The 23,803-nt window shown below is 47.6% G+C and overlaps 1 protein-coding gene across 1 annotated transcript in view; it reads left to right on the plus strand.

Annotated features, from left to right (window-relative positions):
- The first annotated feature begins 2,663 nt into the window (after nucleotides 1–2,663).
- The window catches only part of RHEB (Ras homolog, mTORC1 binding), a 43,317-nt gene continuing 22,177 nt past the window's right edge, over nucleotides 2,664–23,803 (plus strand). The window contains exon 1 of the mRNA XM_032305094.1: nucleotides 2,664–2,895. Coding sequence (XP_032160985.1) covers nucleotides 2,844–2,895 — 52 coding nt within the window. The 5' untranslated portion in view covers nucleotides 2,664–2,843. The remainder of the gene's footprint in view (nucleotides 2,896–23,803) is intronic.

Below are 23,803 nucleotides of genomic sequence, written 5' to 3' on the forward strand. Positions count from 1 at the left end.
TGAAGCTAGAAATAAAAAGTCATTGAACTCAAAAATGCTCACCGAATGTTGTAATTTTCCCATAATAAAGACAAGTTCACGCTTCAAATAATGGCAATGGCCATACCCAGCAATGCTGGCAGTTTAGGCCAGGGGAGGCTTTCCTGGCAAATCTACAGGCTTGGCCTGAGCTCCTCGCTCAAGGGATAGTGGTAATTAGCGGAACCAATCATGCCTGCGCTCTGGAATTTAAATGGAAGAGACAGAACTCTTAGATCCCGGGGAAATGGAATATAGTGGAAGGACACACAGAGGGAAGGCAGCATGCGGAGACCACAAGACAGAGCGGGTCCGAGACCACAATGGAGGTATTGACTGGTGGCAGAAGTTCCAACTACTTAAACAGGTAACAAGTGATCTCAATCAGTAGACCCAAAATTCAGAAGCAAGCACGTTTCTCCTCACCATGCTCCTATAAGGTCTGGCTGCAGTCGGTCACATCTACGTGAATTCAGACCGTCAATCCCAAGTAATTTTAGGGAACCGGAGTCCTTTCTTAAACCAAACCAATTCTCCCCATTCTGGAATAACGAACTCTGCAGAATTCCTGGATCTGACCTCCACGACTTGAAGACAGTTGGAACTTTTCTTTAAGGACTCTGTACTTTACAACAGAGCTTCTCAGTCTGGACTCCTGTTAGTCCCAGGCTAGGGCAACACTTTCAAACTCTGAGGCAACTCACAGTTAGAAATACGTTTTACAATGGAACTCAGTAGCCAAAACACCTATCACACACTTAAAAATACATACACACACACACACACACACACACACAACAGAAGTATCATGAAACACTGCAAAACAATACTTACCAATCTGAGCAATCTATTTTCTACTGCGTTCTTCTAGTGAAGGGAATAAAAGATAACATCTACAAGTCTGATTTCACAACCAACCGAGTCTAGTAGCAGTTCAAAATACTGGGGAAAGAGGCATCCCAGTTCACGGGATAAAAACGATACATTTTCCTGGAAACTCCCATTTTAAGACCTGAAGTTTTTAAATATTTCAACTAAACACAGAGTCGAATGCAAAGACGATGAAGACAAAACGGAATTTCACCGATGTTTCTTAGTTCCAGCTAGCTATCTGGGACTTCAGCGGGTACAGCCCCTAGGATGTGAACACACAGTCTCCCTCTCTGAGGAGCACTTCAGCAAGACGGTGGAAGGATTCTGCCCTAACGCCAGTTTCTAACTCAACAAGGCATATTGGTGGGACAGTCACACCTCTAAGTCTTCACACCCGGGAAACCAATCCTGCCACTCCTCTGTGCTTCCTGGGAAAGGCAAAAGGCTGTGACCAGCAGGTGATTGTCCCAACACCATCAAACAGCCCGAGGACAGTAGGGAACAGTCGTAGCAAGAGTATCTGCTTCTTTAGCCACCAGGGCAAGAAGGTCGAGCGTAATGGAAGTGTCCCTGGCTGGAAAGGTCCCAACCGCATCCTCCATTCCTCAGGCCTGGCTTCCGCCTTCATTTTCCCTGACCGAGGACTCGAGCGCTGGCATCCCTTCCTCGACTCCCACACCGGTGCCCTTCGCCGGCACCAGCGGAAAAAGGGGTTGCCCGTGCGCTTTGTGGTACTGCGACCTTCCCGAGAGGTCAGCCCACACGGGCGGACAGGCCCGGCTGCCTGGACTGCGCCCTGCGAGGACGGCTCTGGAGCCTTCTCGGCCAGCAGCGTCTGGGGTCCGAGTTGGCCTACTCAACTAGCCACGCAGGTGTCGACAGGTAAAGCGGTGTCGACGCGCGCTCGGTATTTCCCGGGAGCTGTGCCGGGTTCGCCGGCGGCAGGGCCGGGACCAGAACCGGGGAGGCGCACACATTTGTAGAGAAAAGTGTAATATTTGCAATTCACGCATATTCCATTCTTCCCAGGGTCTTTCATCCAAGGACGACGCCCAGCAGCCACCTACAACCTCAGTGCTAGACTTACTAACCCTAAAAGAGTGAAGGGGTTAAAAATTTAAAAAAAATTTTTAAAACCCACCAACGACGAAACAACCACCCCATAATCTAGCCTGCAATTGCTACGTGCCTCGCGCCTTTTAAGGGCTCTGTGGGCGCCAGTCCGCCAAGCGCTCAACGTTCCGCCAATCACCGCACTCCCCACAGTTTTCCCCGCCCCTCGCCCTGTTCTAACCAATCACTGCGGAGTCGGCTTCTCTCCCCCCTCCCGCCCGCCCCCAACGCTTTGGAGGTTAGAATCCTTCAAATTTCACTCGCGCTCAACCGCCGGGTCTCAGCCGGAATTTATTTTTAGCTCCGGGCGAGCAGCCCCGCCCTCGGCTCCGCCTCCTAGCCGCCCCCAATCGGAGATGGAGTTTCCGCTGCGTCATCGCGCGGGCGGGCGGGGGCTATCCAATCAGCGCCCGGGAAGAACTGGCGTAACTAAACAGCGGCGGAAGAGGGTGGGAGGGTCATGACGCAGCGAGTTTCAGTCGTGACTTTTCCGGGGGCATCTTGGCGTCCCCTCTATTTCCCCTTAAAGCAAAACGTCGCCCGACGCACCCCCGTGCGTTTCCAGGGCGGGGGTGGCCGCCGCGGCGGGGAGGGCGGTGCTGACGCGAGCCGCGGCGGGGCCGGCGGCGGGGGTCACGTGGGCGTGTTTGGGGGCGGGGCCGCGCGGCGGTTCCGGGCGGTTGGGCGCGCGAGCGAGGAGCCCAGGCAGCCGCGCCTGCCCGCGCCCGCCCGCCCCGCCCCTGGATGCCGCTCTGCCCCGGCGCGGCCGCCGCCGATCGCAGCGCAGGAGCCGCCGCCGCGGTTGATGTGGTTGGCCCGGGGCCGAGGAGGCCGCCAAGATGCCGCAGTCCAAGTCCCGGAAGATCGCGATCCTGGGCTACCGGTCTGTGGGTGAGTGGCGGGCGCCGCGCGGCCTCCGCGCCCGGGCCCGGCCTCGCCTGGGCGCCGGGACGCGGCGGCCCGGCCAAGTTTGGGGTCGGCGCGGCCATGTGGCGGCCGCGCGTTTCGTAACCAGCCGCCCGCGGCCGCCACCTCCATTTTGAGCCGAGGCGGCGAGGCCGGGCCCCGCGGGGCGGCGGCGGCGGCGGGGGGCGGCCGGGGCTCGGGAGGACGTGCCTGGGGAGGCCGCGGGCGGACGGGGAGGTGCGGGGTGGCGGGGGCCGCCGAGCCGGCGGACGGGTGCGCTCCCGCCGGCACCGCCGCGGGGATCCACCGCACCTGTCTCCTCTCCGCCTTTTCGCGGCCGCCTGGCGCGATCCTGCCGGCGGCCTTTCCGCCCCAAATTAAATGAAGTCCGGGCGATTTTAACAAAGGAAACGGCACCCTGCGTTTTTTCGGTCCGTGGCGAAGTTCGGCGTTTTAAAGAAAACCAGGGACCTAAAGGACGTTTGGGTACCGAGGGCAAGTTTCCTACCGGAGGACCCGAAAGAGCCCTCTTCGGAAGCCCCTCGGTGCGCCCGGCGACCCGAGTAGGGAGGCGGAGAAGACGAGGTTTCCGATCTCTCGGTGTCCTATTTTCCTTCGGGAAAAATTAAGGTCAGGTACTTGGAACCGGGCTGTTGAAGTCATTCAGAAGTTTGCTGGGCTTTCCCACCCACCCCCGAAGGCTGACACCGCCCCGAAACTGTTGGTGGCGGTCGCCTTTTCGCCGAGCCGGGCGGGGGGGCGGGGGCGGCGGGGGCGGCGGGGTCGCGGGCGGACGGGCTGCCGGAAGACGAGTGAGAAAACAGAACCGTTGAACTTACCCGTGCTTCGGGGCGAGGCTTTATTGTCTTTGACAACCGGCAGCCTGGAGGAATCACGCTGATGCCTTCGCGTTGTGTTGAAGAAGTAACTGTCCAAGGAAAATGTGCACTTGATCCTGGGCGGGGGGTGGGGGTGCAAGCGAAGGTTTGGCGTCGACGGCGAGGGCAGGAGGAGGCGACAATAACCGCCATAGGCAAGCTGGTGACTGCCTGCCACCCATCGGATGAGCTCCCCGACGCCGCTTTCTGGTCTGCTTCCGCACCCCCATTTTCCACGGCCGGTGCCAGGGTCTGTGCTCTTTGACCAAGATCAGCTACAGCCTGCTTACTCATCCTCTTGTCGTCTCCCTCGTCCAAGTGCGGGGGGCGAGGGGTGGAGGGATCATTAGAATGCGGGGCAGTCAGAGGCTGAGAGATGCTTGTGCAGATAGGGGGTGCCGGGAGTCAGAGGGACAACTCTTGGATGATGCAGTGCCAAAGGATGGGTCTGTATGTGGGGGAAGAATGGGTGAGGGCCCTAGCAGCCGCAGCTCCGAAGGAACCATGCATCACACCGAGGCTTTTAAAATTCACTAGCAGTCCACTCCCCAAATGCCCATGTGGAATGGAACCTTTATTGGCAGCCTGAGTCACCCAGCCCTTGCTTCTCTGTTCTCGGTATTTCCCCGGCTTTTTGAAGAGTGGGATGGGGACATATCCTGCCTCTTGACAAGTTCTGATCAGATACATAGATCCATAGTGCCCATTCGTTGAGGACAGCAGTCTGAAAAATTTACAGGTGACCTCTACCTGTGCTGCCTATTTTCAGCCTGAGAGAATGTCCTAAAGATACTGACTTACTCCTTGAAATTCTCCAGATGGTGATTCTGGTCTTCAGTAATAAGCAAGTGTAGTGTTTATTGTGGTTTTGCTAAAGCAGTTCCTCATGTCCAGTTGAAATCCATTCTGTTTGGTCTCCTCATCTAATTCTCATCTCCCTGAAGACCTGGGTGTGACAGGTCAACCCAGAGCCTTCTGATCACAAACATGTGTTTTAAAGTGCTTTTGAAATACTGTGCTTAACTGGCCTGCAGTGAGATACAGACTAAGTTCTGGTCCCTGTCTCTGTGCCTTCCATATGTCATATTACCATATCCTACTTCAGGTAGTGATGATTAAAAGGTATTTTGGAGATTCCCAGCCTTTGCCTTTAATTTTAAAGTTGTTTACCTTTGTTAGGAACCAAGACACTTTGTGGTTTGTGGGTCTTTTGTTTCGCCGGCATCAAAAAAGGAATTATTTCCCTGATGCTATGTATTAGCCACTCTTGAGAGAATTATTCTGTATTTAGACTTAAAAGAGTTTACAGACATGTTTGCTTCCATGTGATGCTGTACTAAGGGAAGTTTAAGTATACGTGTTTCTAGGTGGTGTTATTTTGTGACGTGGAGCTGTTGGGTCATACTAACTGTTGGTAAAGAGTGGTAGAAAAGGGGAGCCTGGCTGACTCTAGAGTGTGCGACTCTTGATCTCAAGAGTTGTGAGTTCCAGGCCCTTGTTGGGTGGAGAGATTACTTAAAAGTAGAATCTTTTTGAAGAAGGTTCAGCTAGGGGCGCCTGGGTGGCTCAGTGGGTTAAAGCCTCTGCCTTTGGCTCAGGTCATGATCCCAGGGTCCTGGGATCAAGCCCCTCAGCACGGAGCCTGCTTCCCCTTCTTTCTCTCTGGGATTATCGCATCGGGCTCTCTGCTCAGCAGGGCGCCTGCTTCCCCCCCCCCCCCCCCCCCCCCCGCCTACTTGTGATCTGTGTCTGTCAAATAAATAAATAAAATCTTTAAAAAGAAAAGAAAAAGGTTCAGCTAGAAACCACACTTTTCTTAGAATGTTCTCTTGATTAAGTATCTTAATGCCAGTTTGACTAGTAGGGTACTTGTCATTGTGACTTTGTCATCTCACAAACTTTATTGTTAAAAGTTTGCTTTCAGCTAAAACTATTTAATGCTATGATTGTTTTACTTCGCTTTCAAATTTTGCATTTTTTTAAAAAATATTGATAAAATTACCACTGAGGAATGTATGATTCTCAGGCAATTTAATACAGTCCTTTTTCCTGAAGTACATTTCCTGTTATTTACAATGTTAAGCTTCTAAGGACACGTCACCTACAACGCAGGCTGGCTTTCTGGGAGTGCTTTGTATTGTTTTGGTGGTGGCAAATGTTCCGCACTCCCTTACGTCCATTGTTTCTAGTACAAACAAGTAGTCCTGTGATAGGAGGTAACTAAACTTAAGTTTGAAATGTAGTATCCGGTAACAATCCTTAAGTAAAATCTGGTACCCTCTTCGCTGGAATCTTCTGCAGAGAGCTTTGATAATCTACTTTCCCATCAGACTCTAATCAGAAAATTTTTTGTCCCGTAAAAGTCTCTGAGGTTAACAAAAGGGACAGGATCACAGGAAGGTGAAAGATCATAAAAGAGAAAATGAAACAGTGCTGTGGTTTGGTAAAAGACAATTCAGAAGTAACTCAAATTATGACCTTGTCAAAATGTTTTAGGTAGTAAAGAAGGTGCACCTTTCAGTTGGATACTTCATAGGGAGAAATATCATTAAATTTGTTCCCGATAAAATACAATCCGGTTTTATTCTGATTTACTGTCTTTTTAAATTACCCTATCCTTTCCTGACACATTTCATTGAGAATGCTGAAGGTAGAACATTCTTTGCCGTATATGAAATCCTCTAGCACATGAAGTTGTGTGTTCAAGCCCTCTTTAATACTTTGGCTGTGCACCTGTGGGCAGGGCAGTCCCATAGTGGCCACCTCGTACTGAAGCTTGAAATGAACTCTCTTTGGAGGGCGTTCATTTGTTCTGTACGAGAGGATAGTCAGAGCTTGCATTTGTGATTATGATATTTCAGTGTGGAATGTTATTTTGATGTCGATATGGGTTATATCTATCCGTAATAACCTTCATCTAGGTGGGTTATATCTATCCGTAATAACCTTCATCACCCCGAAAAGAAACTCTGTACCTGTTGACTGCCCCGCTCACCCCTAACCCTGGCATCCATTAGCCTGCGTTCTCTTTCTATGAATTTTCCTATTTTGAATATTTCATATAAATGACGTAAATGGTCTTTTGTGACGAGCCTTTTTAATTTAACATGAGTATTTTCAAGGTTCATCCATATTCTGCATATACCAGTAATTTCTCTTTTGTTGCCAAGCAATTCTCTGTTATTTGAATATGTCGCATTTGTCAGGTGATGGACATGTGGTTGTTTCTACATCTTGGCTATTATGAATAATGGTGTATGATCATTCCTGTATAAATTTTTGTGTAGACATATGTTTCCATTTCTCTTGGGTATATTCTTCGGAGTGGAATTGCTGGGTCATATTTTTTTTTTAATATTTTATTCATTTGAGAGAGAGAGCGAGCGAGCGTGCGCACAAGTTGGGGGGGGTCAGTGGAAGGGGGAGGAGAAGCAGACTGCCCACTGGGTAGGGAGCCCAGCGTGGAGCCCTATCCCAGGACCCCAAGATCATGACCCAAGGTGAAGTCAGACACTTAACTAAGTGAGCCACCGGGTGCCCTTGTGTGTAACGTTTTGAGGAGCTGCTAAAAGTGTTCACAGCAGCCGCACCGTTTTACATTCCCGCCAATTGAACGTTGGTTTCAGTTTCTTTACATCCTCATCAACACTTGTAGTTGTCTTTTTTTTTTATTTTAGTCGTGCTTCTGGGTGTGAAGTGGTAGCACATGAGATTTGCATATGATTTCTCCCATTCTGTGGGGCTGTCTTTTCACTTCCCTGTTGATGTGCTTTGAAGCCAAAGTTTTCAATTTTGACAAAGTCTGGTTATCTTTTCTTTGGTGACTTGTGCTTTTGGTGTCATGTCTAAAAAACCATTGCCTCACCAAGGCCATGGAGATTTACTACTATGTTTTTTTCTAAGTGTTTTTATCATTTTAACTTGGACATATTTGATCTATGATCCCCTCAGAGTTAATTTTTGTATAAGGTAGGAGATGGGGGTATGACTTTATTCTTTTACGTGGGGATGTCATGTAGTCCCGGCACCTTTTATTAAAGACTTATTGAATTATCTTGACATCTGTGTCAAAAACTAAGGGACCATAAATGTTAGAGTTTATTTTTGGATTCTGTTCCTTTGACCTGTATGTCTGTCCTTATGCAAGTATCACACTGTCTTGATTCCTGTGGTTTGGTAGGAAACTTCAAGATAGGGACATGCCAGTCTCTATACTTTAGTCTTTTTCAAGATTGTTTTGGCTGTTATGAATCCCTTGCATTTCCGTATGAGTACTGAGGTCTAGATTGTCAACTTCTGCCAAACACACACACATACACACACACACACACAAACCCACTAGGATTTTGACAGGATGTTTTATAGTTTTGTAATTATCTTTAAATGTTTGATTTTGAAACCAGCTGAATCCTCATATCTGCTTCTAAATTCATTCCACTGCAACATGTTATTGTAATGCAGTATGTGAGAGAACACCAACCTCGCATAGATATCTAATAGGGAAAGAGAGGAGTATTTTTTCTTTTTTTTTAAGATTTTATTTATTAGAGGGGCGCCTGGGTGGCTCCGTGGGTTAAGCCTTCAGCTCAGGTCATGATCCCAGGGTCCTGGGATCGAGCCCCTCAGCACGGAGCCTGCTTCCCCCTCTTTCTCTCTCTGCCTCTCTGCCTACTTGTGATCTATCTCTGTGTCAAATAAATAAATAAAATCCTTTTTTCTTTTTTCTTTTTTTTAAGATTTTATTTATTAGAGCTCGCGAGCAAGGGGAGGGTCAAAGGGAGAGGGAAAAGCAGACTCCCCACTGAGTGTGGACCCTGATGTGGGGCTCAATCCCGTGACCCCGAGATCACCACCCAAGGGAAGTCAGGTGCTTACCTAACTGAGCTATGCAGGCGCCCCAGGAGTATTTTAACACCTTTTTCAGATAATTGTTTATATTCTTTGCTGCTCACCAGAACTCCGTAGGTGTTGGTAGTAGTGTCCCCACCATAGGTGGTCAGTTGCAGTAGCCGCCTGAAATCATGTGGAAGAATTCTCTATTGTTACATTGAATTCCATCGTTTATTTTGCACTTTGCATGGATCATCTACCTATGACTTTGATTTTGTAAGGTCATATCTTGGTTATTTCGAAAAGAATGGTTTACTTTACGCAGATCCTTCCACATTTTGATACATTTCAACATACAAACTTTTTTTTTAAAAGATTTTATTTATTTGAAAGAAAGAGCGTGTGCGAGTGAACCAAGGGAGGGGCAGTGGGAGAGAGAGACTCTCAAGCAGACACCCCATGAGCAGAGCCTGACCCTACTGGGGACTCAGTCCCACCACCCCAAGATCGTGACCTGAGCCAAAACCAGGAGTCGGGTGCTTCACTAACTGAGCCACCCAGGTGCCCCAACATACAAACTTTTTAATCACATTTTTTTTTAAAGATTTTATTTATTCATTTGACAGAGATCACAAGTAGGCAGAAAGGCAGGCAGAGAGAGAGGAGGAAGCAGGCTCCTCGCAGAGCGGAGCCCCCCGATGTGGGGCTCGATCCCAGGACCCTGAGATCATGACCTGAGGTGAAGGCAGAGGCTTTAACCCACTGAGCCACCCAGGTGCCCCTTAATCACATTTTTTAATACCGCCATCAATCTCCTTAGGGAAAAAATGTAAATTTTGGGAAGCTTTAAGCTTTAAGCTCACCATGAGTGATGCAGATTTTCCAAAATTCGAATTTCCTCCTGAGGGTTTGAATGGGATCATCGGCAAAGTGCTGCCACTTGTACTTGAAGTGACAGTCTCCTTTCTTTCATTTCAAGAAGACGCCTGCCGAATGCAAACTATTTGAAATAATGATCGTTTATTGGCCATTTTTGCAAGTAAAAGTGATGGTCTGTGATAAAAGTGGCTGTTTTCAGATCACTTCACAAACATGGCACACATGCTTTGCTTCGAGACGACTGTCGCGCTCCGGTATGCGGCAGCGCCCTATGTGTGCATCCTGTTTGGTCACACGGTATTGAAAAGGCGTGCTTAAGGGTCAAGACAAAATTAATTGTTTTTACTGCCTCCTCAAGGACACTGTTAAATGAAGACAGTTTGGTGTTTTCATGGCAGGTGCATGGTCGTGGAGAGAACAGTGCTTTCCCACAACCGTGCACAGCCACAGTCTGGATTCGTGCGGAGGGCCCTTGCACTGTTGGTGCAAACGTGAACGTGGTGGCAAAGGCTAATAATATCTTGGTAAGGCAGTGGAAATAGTTTTGACCTCATGAGCCCCCTGGAAAGGGCTCAAGGGACCCCCAGAGTGTCTCTAGCTCCACTTGGGGACTCACTGAACCACGGGACGCAGAACCTGGCCAGACCACTCGCTGTGCCTGTGCAGAATTGAGTCAAGAGTGGCTGCATCGCAGATGCTGCCCAAGGAGTGTGGTCACCACGGGCTTAGACGACCCTTCTAGAAGAAGCCCTGTCACCTGGTAGGAGAGAGAGATGGTGAGGCAGAAAAGAACATGCATGCTTGGGAACTGAAGGAGGCAGGGGAGCTAGCGGAGAATGTTGGGGAACCAGGAAATGAAGTTGGAGGTGGTCAGGGGCCGTGGGTGAGGCAGGGCCTTGCAGGAAGTTCAAGAGGCTGTTCCTTTGGAGCATAAGCAGTGGGTTACTAGAGTATGGGGAGACTTGAGGGTACCTGAAGCCAGTGGACGTGGCCTCCGATTGTGGTGCAGTTTGGGGTGAGTGTTGTTTTTTGGTCTGGTAATGACGAGGCTCCCAGAGATTAATAAAAACTTGCCACGGATGGCAGCATATCAGGACCTATCTGTGAGTAATGCGGTTTTCCCATACAAGCACGAGAATTGGGGTGTGGGGTGGGGATCTGAGTACCAACAAGATTATCACAAAATCAGAAACGGCCGTTTCTACCTGTGATTATGAAGCTGGTAATACCCAACACTTTTCTTACTTGAGGGTCTAAAGTAAGGCATTGACAACTTCAGTATTGCCCATGGGTAAATTGTACTTGGTTATTGGAGTAAGTCAGAACTGAACTTGGACATGATTGTGCAGGTTAAACCATTTTCAGGTCTTGAGTGATCACCCTTGGGAGAACCTTTATTCTTAGTTCTAGAACTATTTATCATGAAGTACCAAAGTAATAAACCTGGAGTGATACAGTGCAAACTCGTGAGGGCCTTCATCATTAATTACTTGTTGGATTTAGAAATATAATTTAATATCAAACACAGAGGTCCTGGAATACTGTTTTAGTATTTCAATATTCTTTTTTTTTTTTTTTAAGATTTTATTTATTTATTGACAGAGAGCAATCACAAGTAGGCAGAGAGGCAGGCAGAGAGGGGGAAGCAGGCTCCTTGCTGAGCAGGGAGCTAGATGCAAGGCTCAATCCCAGGACCCTGAGATCATGACCTGAGCTGAATGAAGGCAGAGGCTTAACCCACTGAGCCACCCAGGCACCCCCAGTATTTCAATATTCTTAAGTGTATATTGGGCCTCTGATTAAAAAAGAGTTCCATATAGGACATTGGAATTTGAAGACTAAATTGAGATTAATTTAGAACAGAAACACTAGAAGCAGTAATCTGGCACTTTGAGGGCAAGGGAAGGCAGGGCAGTTTGAAGACCCTAATAAAAGCATGTCCTTTTTTGGTAGGTGTCCCTCTTACCTCCCTGTCCCCTCTCCCTCATTTCTCTTTTTGTTGTGCTTATTCGTTTGCAGAAAGACTCCTCAGGGACTTTTGAAACGGAAATTGGTGTATTAACAAGATATGTGATCCTACTTCTGGCAAGATCAAAAGTTGATTGTTAACTCTGCGGCGTCAGGGTAAATAATTTGTGCACGTGGAGATGAAATACCAGCTCTTACAGTTAATATAGTTTGATGAAATGAAAATGCTTTTCTAGGACTTCTATTAGATATAAATGCATCCAGCTGACATTTTGCTGGTTTTCAAATCTAAATCACATTCAGAATTTATTTTAAAGAGAATATTTTTAAATATAGGTTCTTCTTCTTCTTCTTCTTTTTTTTTTTTTTTTTTAAGATTTTACTGATCTAGGGAGTCTGAGTGGCTCAGTTGGTCAAGCAACTGCTTTGGCTCAGATCATGATCCTGGAGTCCCAGGATCGAGTCCCATATGGGGCTCCCTGCTCAGCGGGAAGTGTGCTTCTCCCTCTGACCTCTCCCCTGTTGCGCTTTCTCTCTCTCTAATAAATAAAATCTTTAAAAAAAAAATTTATTGGTATATGGGGGGGGCAGTTTGAGCAAGAGTTTAAGAACAGAAGGAGGGAGAAGCAGACTCCCTGCTGAGCGGGGCGGCTGGATGTGGGACGTCGTCCCAGGATTCTGGGATCATGACCTGAGCAGACGGCAGCTGCTTAACCACCTGAGCCACCCAGGTGCCCTGGTTCTTTTTGTTCTTGTTCATGACTTGTATAGGTGCCTGAGTAAAAAACTAAGTGGCAAAATTCAACCACAGTGGCTAACCTCAAGGGGAGGAAGGCTTAAGATGACCTTGGCACACTGGACTCACCAAGGTCAAATGTGACTCTTTGTGGCTGGAGGGTAAGTGGGAAAACACTGGAATCTCTGGTCCCCATGCTAGACAGGAGTTATACGTGGTAGGGTGACTCTCTGGCCAGGCTTATGTGGCCTTGAGTATCCCGGCAGGGGTGGGCCGGGCGGACACCGGACTCTGGAGACCTGAGTGCTCTGCGAACGAAGTTTGGACTGGAATGTTACTGAGACGGCTACAGGAGGAAAGGACAACCTGAAATGTCAAGTCATGAGGCGCCTGAGCTCTGTGGTCGGTTGAGTGGCCAACTCTTGGTTTCAGCTCAGGTCATGATCCCGGGGTCCTGGGTTTGAGCCCCACATCCGGCTCTGTGCTCATTATGGAGTCTGCTTCAGGATTCTCTCCCTCTCTTACTCTCCCTCATCTCGGCCCCCATCCCAGCTCATGTACACATACTCTCTCAAATAAATCTTTAAAAGAAAGAAGTCTGAAGTCTTATGTTTGTGTTTCAGAAAAGGTCCCCTGAGTGCCTGCAGGTTGAGGATCCGGGTCCATTTTCCCAGCATGTTAGTTACCCGGCATGTTAGTTACCCAGCACTCCTTCGGACCGGCAAGTAGAGCGGTCTCTTCAGTGCTGGGTGTCACGTGTTGGGGAGCAGTGCCAGCTTAGAGGAGTGCTTCTTGGAGGTCGTGAGCTTTCCCTGAAATCACAGGCATATTTTCTGGGGAAGGAGTTGGCGTCTGTCAGCTACCCAAAGGGCTTCATTCCCCCAAAAGATTGAGTTGCTAGAATGACGGGTTTGAGGGGACACTGTGGATTCAGTGTCATGTTACTTAGGTGATCATTAGATGTTCAGATCAGTCCCTACCGTGTGCCAGACACAGTGTACTTAGCCACAGAGGCAGAGACAGTCCTGCTTCCTGCCCTCAGGGAGCTTCGTCTGGGGAGGGAGGCCCGGGAGACAGTACTGCTACTACTACTAATAGTTTTTAAAGCATTAGTGGTATGGGGCGCCCTTAAACACCGTGAGGTGCGTACTATTAGGATGGTAAAGATGATGCCTGTTTTGCAGATGAGGACAAAAAGTTTAAATGGATTTGCCCAAGGTCAACAGTGAAGTAGCTGAGCCAGGATCTGAATTTCAGCCCTAGTCCAGAGCCAGCACTCTCTTTGGGCCGCTACCCAGATGATTGGGCTAAATGCTTCAAGAGAAATCCTCGAGGGGAGAAATCCTGCACAGGGGTGGAGAAAGGTCCCTAAAGAACTGTCACGAGAGCTGGAGTTAGCCAGGCAGAGGTGCGGGATCAGTGGGGTAGGAAGGACAGAGCCTTACCGTCCAAAGGAGCAGCATATGCCAAGGATGAGTGGATTTCGGCTCAGTGTGGCTGGACCTGGGAATGGTGACCGAGGCTCGAGGAATAGGATGTGATTGGGCAGGGAGGGGTTATCCGTGTGCCCGCTGCCTACCAAGAACAGCCTAGAGGGCCTTATTGTGCAAGTTTTAGACTTTGCCCTAGAAATGGAGGAAAGTCACTGACGGGTTTTAAGCAACAGATAAGATGATCGTCTACACCAGGATGGACAAACTTCTGTACAGAAATTGTAAAGTATGTATTATATACTGTACTGTTGCAGTAAAGTGATCTAGAGAAAAGAAAACGTCACTGGGAAGAGCACAAGGAAGAGGAAATACATGTATAGTGCTGCAGTGTCATTTATCGGAAAACCTGCATATCCGTGGACCTGCACAGTTCGCACCCATGTTGTCCTGGAGTCGGTCTGCTGCCGCCTCCGCTCAGAGCAAGCAAGCGCTGTAGACAGTACATCAGTGAGTGTGGCCGTGTGCCGTGCAACCGTATTTACAGACACTGACATTTGAGTTTCATCCAATTTGTACATCGTGAAATATTACTGATTTTTTTTCAGCCAGTTGAAAATGTAAAAACCACTTGTAGATCCTGGGCTGTAGTTTGCTGATCTTCCTGGTGTGTATCCTCAAGAAGACCTGTCCCTCTGGCAGCTCTGGGAGGGGGATGGAGCAGTCAGGGAACGGAAGTGCCAGGACCAGCCGCGGACTGAAGTTCATGGGCCAAGGTGTCAGACACAGGTGCAGTATGGGCAGGACGCTGAGGCGGAGCTGAGAAGTGACAAGGGGGGAGTCGCCAAGAGGAGATGTTCAGGAAAACTTCCAGGTGGTTCGCATGAGGCCATGAGTGAACAACTGTGCCCTGGGCTAAAGGGAGAAGGGGTACACCGGGATTTGGGGGGGGGACCACATTCATTTGTGTACCTGCTAGATCTACCCACTCACCTTGCCTTCTGGCTGTAGAGGGCCTAGCAGTGACCCACACAGTTCCCATGGTCCTAGAGTAGGTGGCTGTGCCTGCATTTTGGCTGCCGGAGGGTGTGCTGCCCCTGGGTGGTCGTGTCACCTGTGGCTGTGCCCAGACACACCTTCCTGCTGCAGCGTTGTCTCCCTGCTGCCTTGGAAACAGGAGGTCGCAAGACCCGTGGGACTCTGCGCACTGACCCTGCTCGCTCTGCCAGGCAGGGGTGCTAAGGACTCATGTCTGTCTCCAAGGACATTCCTTGCTTTGGGGAGACGGGGAGTCGGGCTTCATCTCTAGACTACTTCTTTCCTATTTGTCTGGGTTTTTTCTTAAGTAGGCTTCACACCCATTGTGGAGCCCAAGGCAGGGCTTGAACTCATGATCCTGAAGTCGAGACCTGAGCCTAGATCAAGAGTCAGACTCTTGGGTCGCCTGGGTGGCTCAGTCAGTTAGGCCTCTGCCTTCAGCTCAGGTCGTGATCTCAGGGTTCTGGGATCGAGCCCCGCATCAGGTTCTCTGCTCAGCAGAGAACCTGCTTCCCTTCCTCTTTCTGCTTGCCTCTGCTTACTTGTGATCTCTGTCTGTCAAATAAATAAATAAAATCTTTAAAAAAAGAGAGAGAGAGACTCTTAACTGACTAAGCCACCCAGGTACCTCTAGACTTTTTCTTTCTTTTTTTTTTTTTAATATTTATTTATTTGACAGACAGAGATCACAAGTAGGCAGAGAGGCAGGCAGAAAGAGGAAGGGAAGCAGGTTCTCTGCCGAGCAGAGAGCCCGATGCAGGCCTCGATCCCAGGACCCTGGGATCATGACCTGAACCAAAGGCAGAGGCTTAACCCACTGAGCCACCCAGGCGTCCCTAGACTTTTTCATTGTACATAATTGCTACCAAAATATGTGAAGTGTGTTTTTATAAAAGAAATTGTTTTCTTAATCCAACCATGTTTCTGGATGACTATTATCCTAAAATATTGGACTACACACAAAATGGACATAGCTTCCATTTCTTAAACTGTGGAAGTCTTTTTGGTAGGCAGCTAAGTCTATACAAGTAGGATATTCCCTGTACCCTTAAAACCATGGCGTAGAGTGGCACTGTCCATCAGAAATACAATGCAAGGCATCTAGGGAATTTAAAATTTTCCAATAACCACATAAAGCAATAAGAAGGAATAGTTGAAATAATTTAAGTATATGTTTAATTTAGCCCAGTAAGTCCAAAATATTATTTCAGTGTATGTTGAATATTTTTTATATTGTCACTTTTTTTAATGTAAAGCTTTGATATCTTATATGTTTTACATTATGTATGATGCGTCTCGGGACCAGCCACGTTTCAAGTGTCCACTGCCCACTGGCTCCCCACCGTGGGACAGCACGGAAGTGGGGAGGAGGGAATTGGTGGTCATAAATGGATCATTGTAGAGTCTTAAAGAACTTTTGAAGAAATAATTTTTATAAGTAACCATTTGTGCTGATAACTATCTCTTTTCATTTTTCTAATTTCTTATTACTCATTTTGATGAGTCTTAAACTATGTGCTTTTTAATAAATTAAAGATTGTGTTGTAATTTGAGAATTTATCTCATTAGCTTTTTCCCTAGCCCTTTTCCTCCCCGGACCTGGGGCTTCTCTCCACTTTTGGCCACATGTGTAGCAAAATTCTTTCTTCATTGTTGCTGAACACTGAATTTCCTGCAGTTTATCATGTCTGTCCCTGCCTTCCGGCTAGGCTGTGTCTTTGAATCATCCCAGGGAAATGGATCTCCTGTTTTAAAACTCTTCAGGGAGATAGTTTCATAGCCTTTCTTGGCAGAATTTTGTTTTTCTTTTAGTTTAATAACTCTGACAGTTAATAAAATTCTTCCATTTATGTAACTTAAATCTTTATGTTTTATTATAAACTTACCTCTTGTATTCTCCGTGGCGTATGTTTGGTAGATCAAGCTTGGCAGTAGTGGGCACCCAGGAAGTATTTGAATGAGGAATAACTATGAACCAGTTTTGCTCGGTCATTCTGTCTTATGTTTGTTGTAATAATAATTACACCTTCATTTTTTTCTCACCTAGCATCTATTTTTAAAAGTCAGGAAGGGGGTGTGAGAAAGAATGAGATGATGTCAGCTCTGGTTAACTCATAGGAACAAATGAGATAATTCATAGGAAAATGTACAAACTCTTAAAACGGTATCTGGCTCATAGGTCCTGGTGAGCAATTGAATTTTGGATTCTCTGCATCACATGCATTCGTCTGACTCTGATGGAGATGTTGTAGGGATGGGTTCATGTATCAAGATCATGGCTAACACGGAACATACAAGGATTCTTCATGCACCACCTTTTTAAATTAGAATGGTGAGGTCAATGTATTTTTTGCAGAAGGCTTCCTTGGTGGCCCTGATGTATATGCCTGTCACCTCACCCCCTCAATAAAGCAACAGCCTGCCGTTAACAGAACCACTCATCTTTCCCTGAAGTGGGTACGGTTCTTGAGTAAGCATCTAATTGGCATTGCGTTTCGTGTAGAGAACACATTGGTGAACCTTCATACAGTTCATTGTTATTCTGGCCTTTTCTATGACTATCTGTTCAGGTTGCTGTCCCTTTATAACTGCACCTTCTGCTGTTTGCAGACTGGGTTGCTCTGTCGATGTCCTTCCTCTTGGTGGTTCCCAGAGAAAGACCTTCCTGGAATTCATGCCGTGTCCCTGTGACACTCTTGAATCCACAGAATGCCAGAGAGATGACAGTGGGCCAGTGCCAGGCCTTACTCCTTCAGAGATCAGCAGCTTCTGCTTTTGTGTTCTGTGGAGCTACAAGGAACACGTGGGCGTGCTAGGCGAGGAGGACGTGTGGGCGATGGAAGGCCCAGCCAGCCCAGCTGAGGCTCGCTACCCCCCAGTGCCACCGGGGAGGGAATGACTGCCAGACCAGCAGAGGGCCCAGCTGAGCCCCGCCTCGGTTGTAGAATTTGAGAACAGAGGACGTGGCTGTCTGTATTAGCCACTGAGTTTTGGGGTGGTTTGTTACACAGCAGTGGATGACGGAGCAGTTGGTAGTTCACTGCTGGGGAGTGGGATATTTTTATACTTCCTGTTTTGTTTTTTTTAAGTAATCTCTACACCCAGCTTGGGGTTCGAACTCAAAATCCTGAGATCAAGAGTCATACATACTCTCCACCAACTGAGCCAGGCACGTGCCCCTGTCACATTATTTTGAGGTTTGAGCTGAAGTAGTTGTTAGTATCTTTCATTTTCTTAGAATACAGATTAATTTATTAGCTGTAATTATTGAATGCCTTTGTCTCCCAAGCTGATTATTTTAGTCTTAAGAGCAGTTAATAGTATTACTACAAATAGGGACATTCAGCAAGAACTTGCGATGTACCAGCTTTTCCACGCGTATTTTTTCATTGAAACCTCACAGCAATCTGGAAGGTAGGGACTGGTATTATCTCCAGTTTACAAACAAGGAAACAGACTCAGGAAAACTGCCTGCGGTGACATAGCTAATCACCATACTGTTCCGCTTAGTGAAAAATAGTAAATGTCTTCCTCTTTTTTATACTTTTCTAAATCAACTTTTATTGATGTATAATCTAAATATAATAAAGTATGCATTTCAAGTGTAAAGTTACATGAGTTTTGATAGATTTATTCACCTGTGCAACCATTACGCCAAAATACAAAATATTTCTATCACCCCAGAACATTCCCTCGTAGCCCACCCCCACTCCCAGGCAAGCATCAATCTGCTTCCTGTCACTGTGGATTGGCTTTCCTTGTTATACAGTTTCATGTAGATGGAATCATACAGTGAATACTCTGTTTGGCTGCTTTCAAAAAACGTGATAGTTTTTAGGTTGATCCGGTTGTCACACGCCTAAGTGGTTTCTTTTTAATCGCTGAGTAGTAGTCCCTCGTATGGCTACACCAGGGTCTGTTTCTCCTGTCGCCTGTGAATCGTTTCCAGTATTTAACTACTAAGAGCAAAGCTGTGAGAACCATTTTTTTTTTAAGATTTTTTTTTTTTAATTTATTGGACAGAGAGACACACAGCAAGAGAGGGAACACAAGCAGGGGCAGAGGGAGAGGGAGAAGCAGACACCCCGCTGAGCAAGGAGCCCGACACAGGGCTCGATCCCAGAACCCCGGGATCATGACCTGAGCCAAAGGCGGATGCTTAACAACTGAGCCACCCAGGCGCCCCGTGGAAACCATTTCTTACCATTTGTGGACACGCAGTCATTTGTCTTTGGTAAATATCTCGGACTAGTGTCGCACAGGCCACATGTATGTAAGTGTATAATTTTGTTGGAAACTGCCAAACTGTTTCCCAATAGATCTGTACCATTTTACACTCCCACCAGCAACAGACGAGAGTTCCAGCCTCCCTGATGCTCCGTATCCTGGAACGCTTTAACCTCAGCCATGCTAATGCTATGGTGGTGGTTTTGTTTGAATTGTCCAGTGACTAGGGAGAGGAGCAACTTTTCCTTTACCTGTTGGTAGTTTGTAGAGCTTTGTGAGGTGTCTGTTCGAGTCTTCTTGCCTCTTTTATTGGGCTCCTTTTGAGTTATTTTGAATAGCAGACTCAGAAAGGTGCTCAGTGGTTGCAGGGGGCTGGGGAGTGCCCAGGGGAATGGAGGTGACGGCCGACAGGTATGGGGCTCCTTTTTGGAGTGATGAAAATGTTTCAAAATTGGTTGCGGTGAGGATGGCACAGCCCTGTCAATATACTAAAAAGTTAATTGTGCTCTTTAAGTGGTTACATTATATAGTATCTGAATTCCATCATCATGAAGTTGTTTAAAATAGAAAGGCAAAGCAGGTGTCTTCGTCTCCTGGGGTGGCAGCGAAGGGCCCCGCAGATGGCAGGCTGTGACAGGCCTTCATCATCTCACAGCTCTGGGCTCAGAAGCATGAAGTCAAGGTGTGGGCCGGGCCCTGCCCCCTTGCAAGGTGCACGGGAGGGTCTGTTCCAGGCCTCTCTCCTTGGCTTGGATATATTTAAATGTTCATCAACCGCAGGGAATGGAGTAAAGCAATAGAAACCATGAATGTGTTCTCGGCTATTTCAGGGGGAGGATTTAGAGGAGAGCTGGGGAGAAATGGGCTTCAGAACACTAGGAGCCAGAAGAGCATTTGCGGGAATAAGAGGTGGGCACAGCAGGTGATCTCTGAGGTTAGGCACGGCCTCGGAAGCACAGCTGCGCCCCAGTGCCTGGCTCTTCTTAAAAATTCTTTAAATACTTAGGACGTGAGCTGCTGGCAGGAACTAGAGGCTGTGGGGACATCCTGGAGGCTGGAAGAGAAAAGTGACCTAGGGTGATCTGTTAAATTTGAATTTTGTTTCCTGAAGACAGCGCTTCTTAAGTTTTAGGGTGCAGTGGAAAGGGGCGGTGCGGGGGTAGAGCTTGTTAATACTCCCAGAGGGTTTGGTTGGGACCCGAGGATTTGCATTTGTAGTAGGTCACCCTGGGATGCTGCTGGTGGAACCACATTTTCACTGCTCCTCTCTGGAGAGGCTTCCTAAAGCCTTGGGACGGCGGGGGTGAGGGGTGGGGGGGGTCTGGAAAGACCAGAGATTGAGAATAGCTGTTAACGGACAGGACTGCAGGGTTTGTCTGCGGCAGAGCTCAACAGGCTCACCAAAGGCAAATGATTAGATTGAGATCAGAGGATGTTTTCAAGGAGCCCAGAGAAAGGAAATTGGAGGATAGACCAGATAGTAGTGAACAGTGATTTATCTCGGGGCAAGGAAGTGAAAGGTGGTGGAGATTGGAGAGTCAGGATACGATCGTTGAGAGTCGTGTATTTCTGACCTTTGTGACTGCCGCCTTATAACTTGATTATTCGAAGTCCGCTCTGGTGTTCTTTCTTTAAGAACAGTGTTGCTGTCTGGGCGGCTCAGTGAAGCGGCTGCCTTCGACACAGGTCATGGTCTCCGGGCCCTGGGATCGAGCCCTCTGCTCAGCAGGGAGTCTACTTCTCCCTCTGTATGCGCGCTTCCCCCCCCCCCCCGCCCCCAAATAAATAAAATCTTTATTTAAAAAAATAAAAACCGTGCTGATCATGGCTCAGTATATTAATTTCATGAGCTGGTGGGTTACAGCCCCTGGTTTGACAGTGTTGCTTCCAGAGATGTCCTGGACAGGAGTCAGAAAGTAAGGGTGCTGGGAGAATGTGCCGTCCTGCTGGGGATTGGTACGAGGGAGGTTGCGAACGAGGGGGAGTCTTCTGGGAGGGGCAACCAACCGGTGTTTCATGGTATGCGCACGAGGTGGCATAGAGGGAATTATCAGTGGCAATTCCGGTGACGCTTTGAAGCTAAACCATCTTATATATGTGGACGGCAGGGTCCCGTAAGGTGATGTGCAGAATTTGAGGTGAAAAGGAACGCAGTCCTCGGAATGGATTGTGTCCCAGATACATCACGCTGTTCCCAGTGGACCCTTGCGCCAAATGATTTGACAGACTAGTTGGTAGATTGAAACCTACTCCTCCCCATTATGTCCCAGTGAACAAGGAACGTGTCAGCTGTTCCATAGAGTGCTGGTTGGGGGAGGGGAGGGAGAGGTAATACATGAAAATAGTGTGGGTTTTTAGAAGAATAATCATGATGGGGCACCTGGGTGGCTCAGTGGGTTAAGCCTCTGCCTTCTGCTCGGGTCATGATCTCAGGGTCCTGGGATCGAGCCCCACATTAGGCTCTCTGCTCAGCAGGGAGCCTGCTTCCTCCTCTCTCTGCCTGCTGCTCTGCCTGCTTGTGATCTCTGTCTGTCAAATAAATACGTAAAATCTTCAAAGAAAATAATCATTACAACTAGTTTAGAATTAATCTGAAAGCTCTTAAAATGTTTTCCGTACAGTGCCTGTTTTGCAGCAGTCACGAGTGTGAGCGGTTCGGTCAACAGCCTTGCAGGTGTGTCTTGCGAAGTGAAAATACCAGGTGAACAAACTTACTGGCCATATTATCCTTGGCAAGAAATACGTAAATGCTGTGTTTACCTGGTAGATGTTTAGAAGAAACTTACTAAAAATGATCTGTAGGATTTTTTTAAAGTTAAGGTGGTTTTTAGTCTGGCGGAAGAATATTTGTGGGCTGCTGGGATACATTGTTTCCATGCCTTTTTAGTACTGTTAGCCTAAAAGGAGTGATCCGTGCCTCTCTCTGCAGTGATAACAGGCATCGGGTAAGTGCTGCCTTTCAGTTTGTTTCAGATCACTCCTGTATTGTCTTCAGCATTTCTTCAGAGAGTTGATCTGGAATTTGAAATCCCCTCAGGTTATACTAATTTATGAGCCTACTGAGAGAGAGGATGAAACACCTTCAGGAAATAGCTAGTCTTCCAGAATCTGAATCTGATGAGCGCAAAGGCCACAGTGAACGTGTGAGATTATAATGGGGGAGGGGCTTGTTAACTGTGATCAAGTACAGAACATCCTTGGCACCCTCGTCATCGGTACATCGGTGCACTCGTCACTAACGCGAGCAGTGCACTAACAGTGGCCCTCGCAGCTGCAGGTGAACGGCACAAAAGCCTGACCTAAGAGCCAAGCTGCTGCTTTAGAGGACGATGGTATCCCCAAAAGCCAGAAATGGTTAGAACCAGGACTGGGAACATGAGGAACAGTGGGATTTGTGGACTAAGAGTAATATGAAAATTTCAGCACTGGTTGTTTAATAATTCTGCTTTTTAATGGAAACAGCCAAATACCCCGCTGTGTCATGTCAGCAAATGTAGTCTTCCTGTCCCTTCTTAATTTAAATAATTAATGATCTCCCCTTAGGGGAGAGACCCAGGGGAGGCCCAGGCTTCTCCGCAGTCCTGCCTCCCCTAATGGATGGTCCCTTTCTCCTAGGACCAAGCTGATTGAGAAAGCCAGTTTTCTCCCTAAAGACGGGGCTTTGTTTTTAAAGATTTTATTTATTTATTTGACAGACAGACAGGTCACGAGTAGGCAGAGAGGCAGGCAGAGAGCAAGAGGAGAAAGCAGGCTCCCCGCGGAGCAGAGAGCCCGACGCGGGGTTCGATCCCAGAACCCTGAGATCATGACCTGAGCTGAAGGCAGAGGCTTTAACCCACTGAGCCACCCAGGTGCCCCAAGACGAGGCTTTTAAATTCAGGCGTCCCAGTTATGCATGAAGACGAGACTTTGCTGTCACCCGGCTTTGTGATTTGGGTGGGGCCACGCTGTCTGCTTGTGCCGGAAGGATTCTTGGTGTTTTTCAAGTCAAATGTCAACTGAGCCTGTCAGAAAATTTCTGCCCTTCATGGTGCAGACAAGGAGCTCTTTGATATGTACCAATAATTGTATTTTTAAAACTTCGTCCACTTGTTTATCTAAAACTCCATTGTTGCACTTAATCTCATGCGATCTTATTTAATGTAACTTTCTTCAGTTTTTTGTGACAAGGGCAGAGATTCTTGTCCCCATCCCTTGAGTCCTGCCGCAAGGCCCGTCCTTGACAGCTGTTGTGTCCTGTCCTCCTCTTGGGCTTACCGAGTAGACCATACTTAACTCCTTTCTTTCACTATTTTTAATCCAGTTCTACTTTGGAAAAGGTGTACACAATCATTTTAATCCCTTGTTAACTCTTGCCCATTCATCTCGAGAAAAATCACCTCCTGCTTTCTTCCTTCCTCTGCCCGTTTACAAGCCGGCCGAGCCCCGGAAGCCTGCGGAAGCGCGCCAGAGCGCCTGGAAGTCTCTTCAGAAGCCTCAAGTCTCTTTTCTCTTTGGTCTAATTTCTTTGGCTTCGAACCACAGCATTCCGTGTAAATTAAGAATTTTCTTATTCCTTTGAATTTTTCAGTTTTGCTAACAACTTAATAGAAGTTTTTCCCTTGCTATTTCCTTGCATAAAATACTTGTGCTATATTTGAAGCCAGATGCTGTGTATGAGCTAGCCTAGGTAATGTGCTGTCTTTGCAACACGATCCTTTCGCAGTGTGTGAGCCCCTGGATGACCCCTGCCTCCTGTAGGGCACGGGCAGGACAATGAAAGGCAACCAAAAAAATAGGACAGAACCTTTTCTTTATCCTGTTGAACAGTGTTTCCTGGGCACGTGTGTATATAGGATTGAGAGCTTGTGTAGTATCTGGAACTTATGAGCATGCCCTGAGGGCACGTACGTTTTCATTTCATTCAT

The sequence above is a fragment of the Mustela erminea genome, chromosome 11 (genome assembly GCF_009829155.1).
Source record: "Mustela erminea isolate mMusErm1 chromosome 11, mMusErm1.Pri, whole genome shotgun sequence".
NCBI classification, from domain to species: domain Eukaryota; kingdom Metazoa; phylum Chordata; class Mammalia; order Carnivora; family Mustelidae; genus Mustela; species Mustela erminea.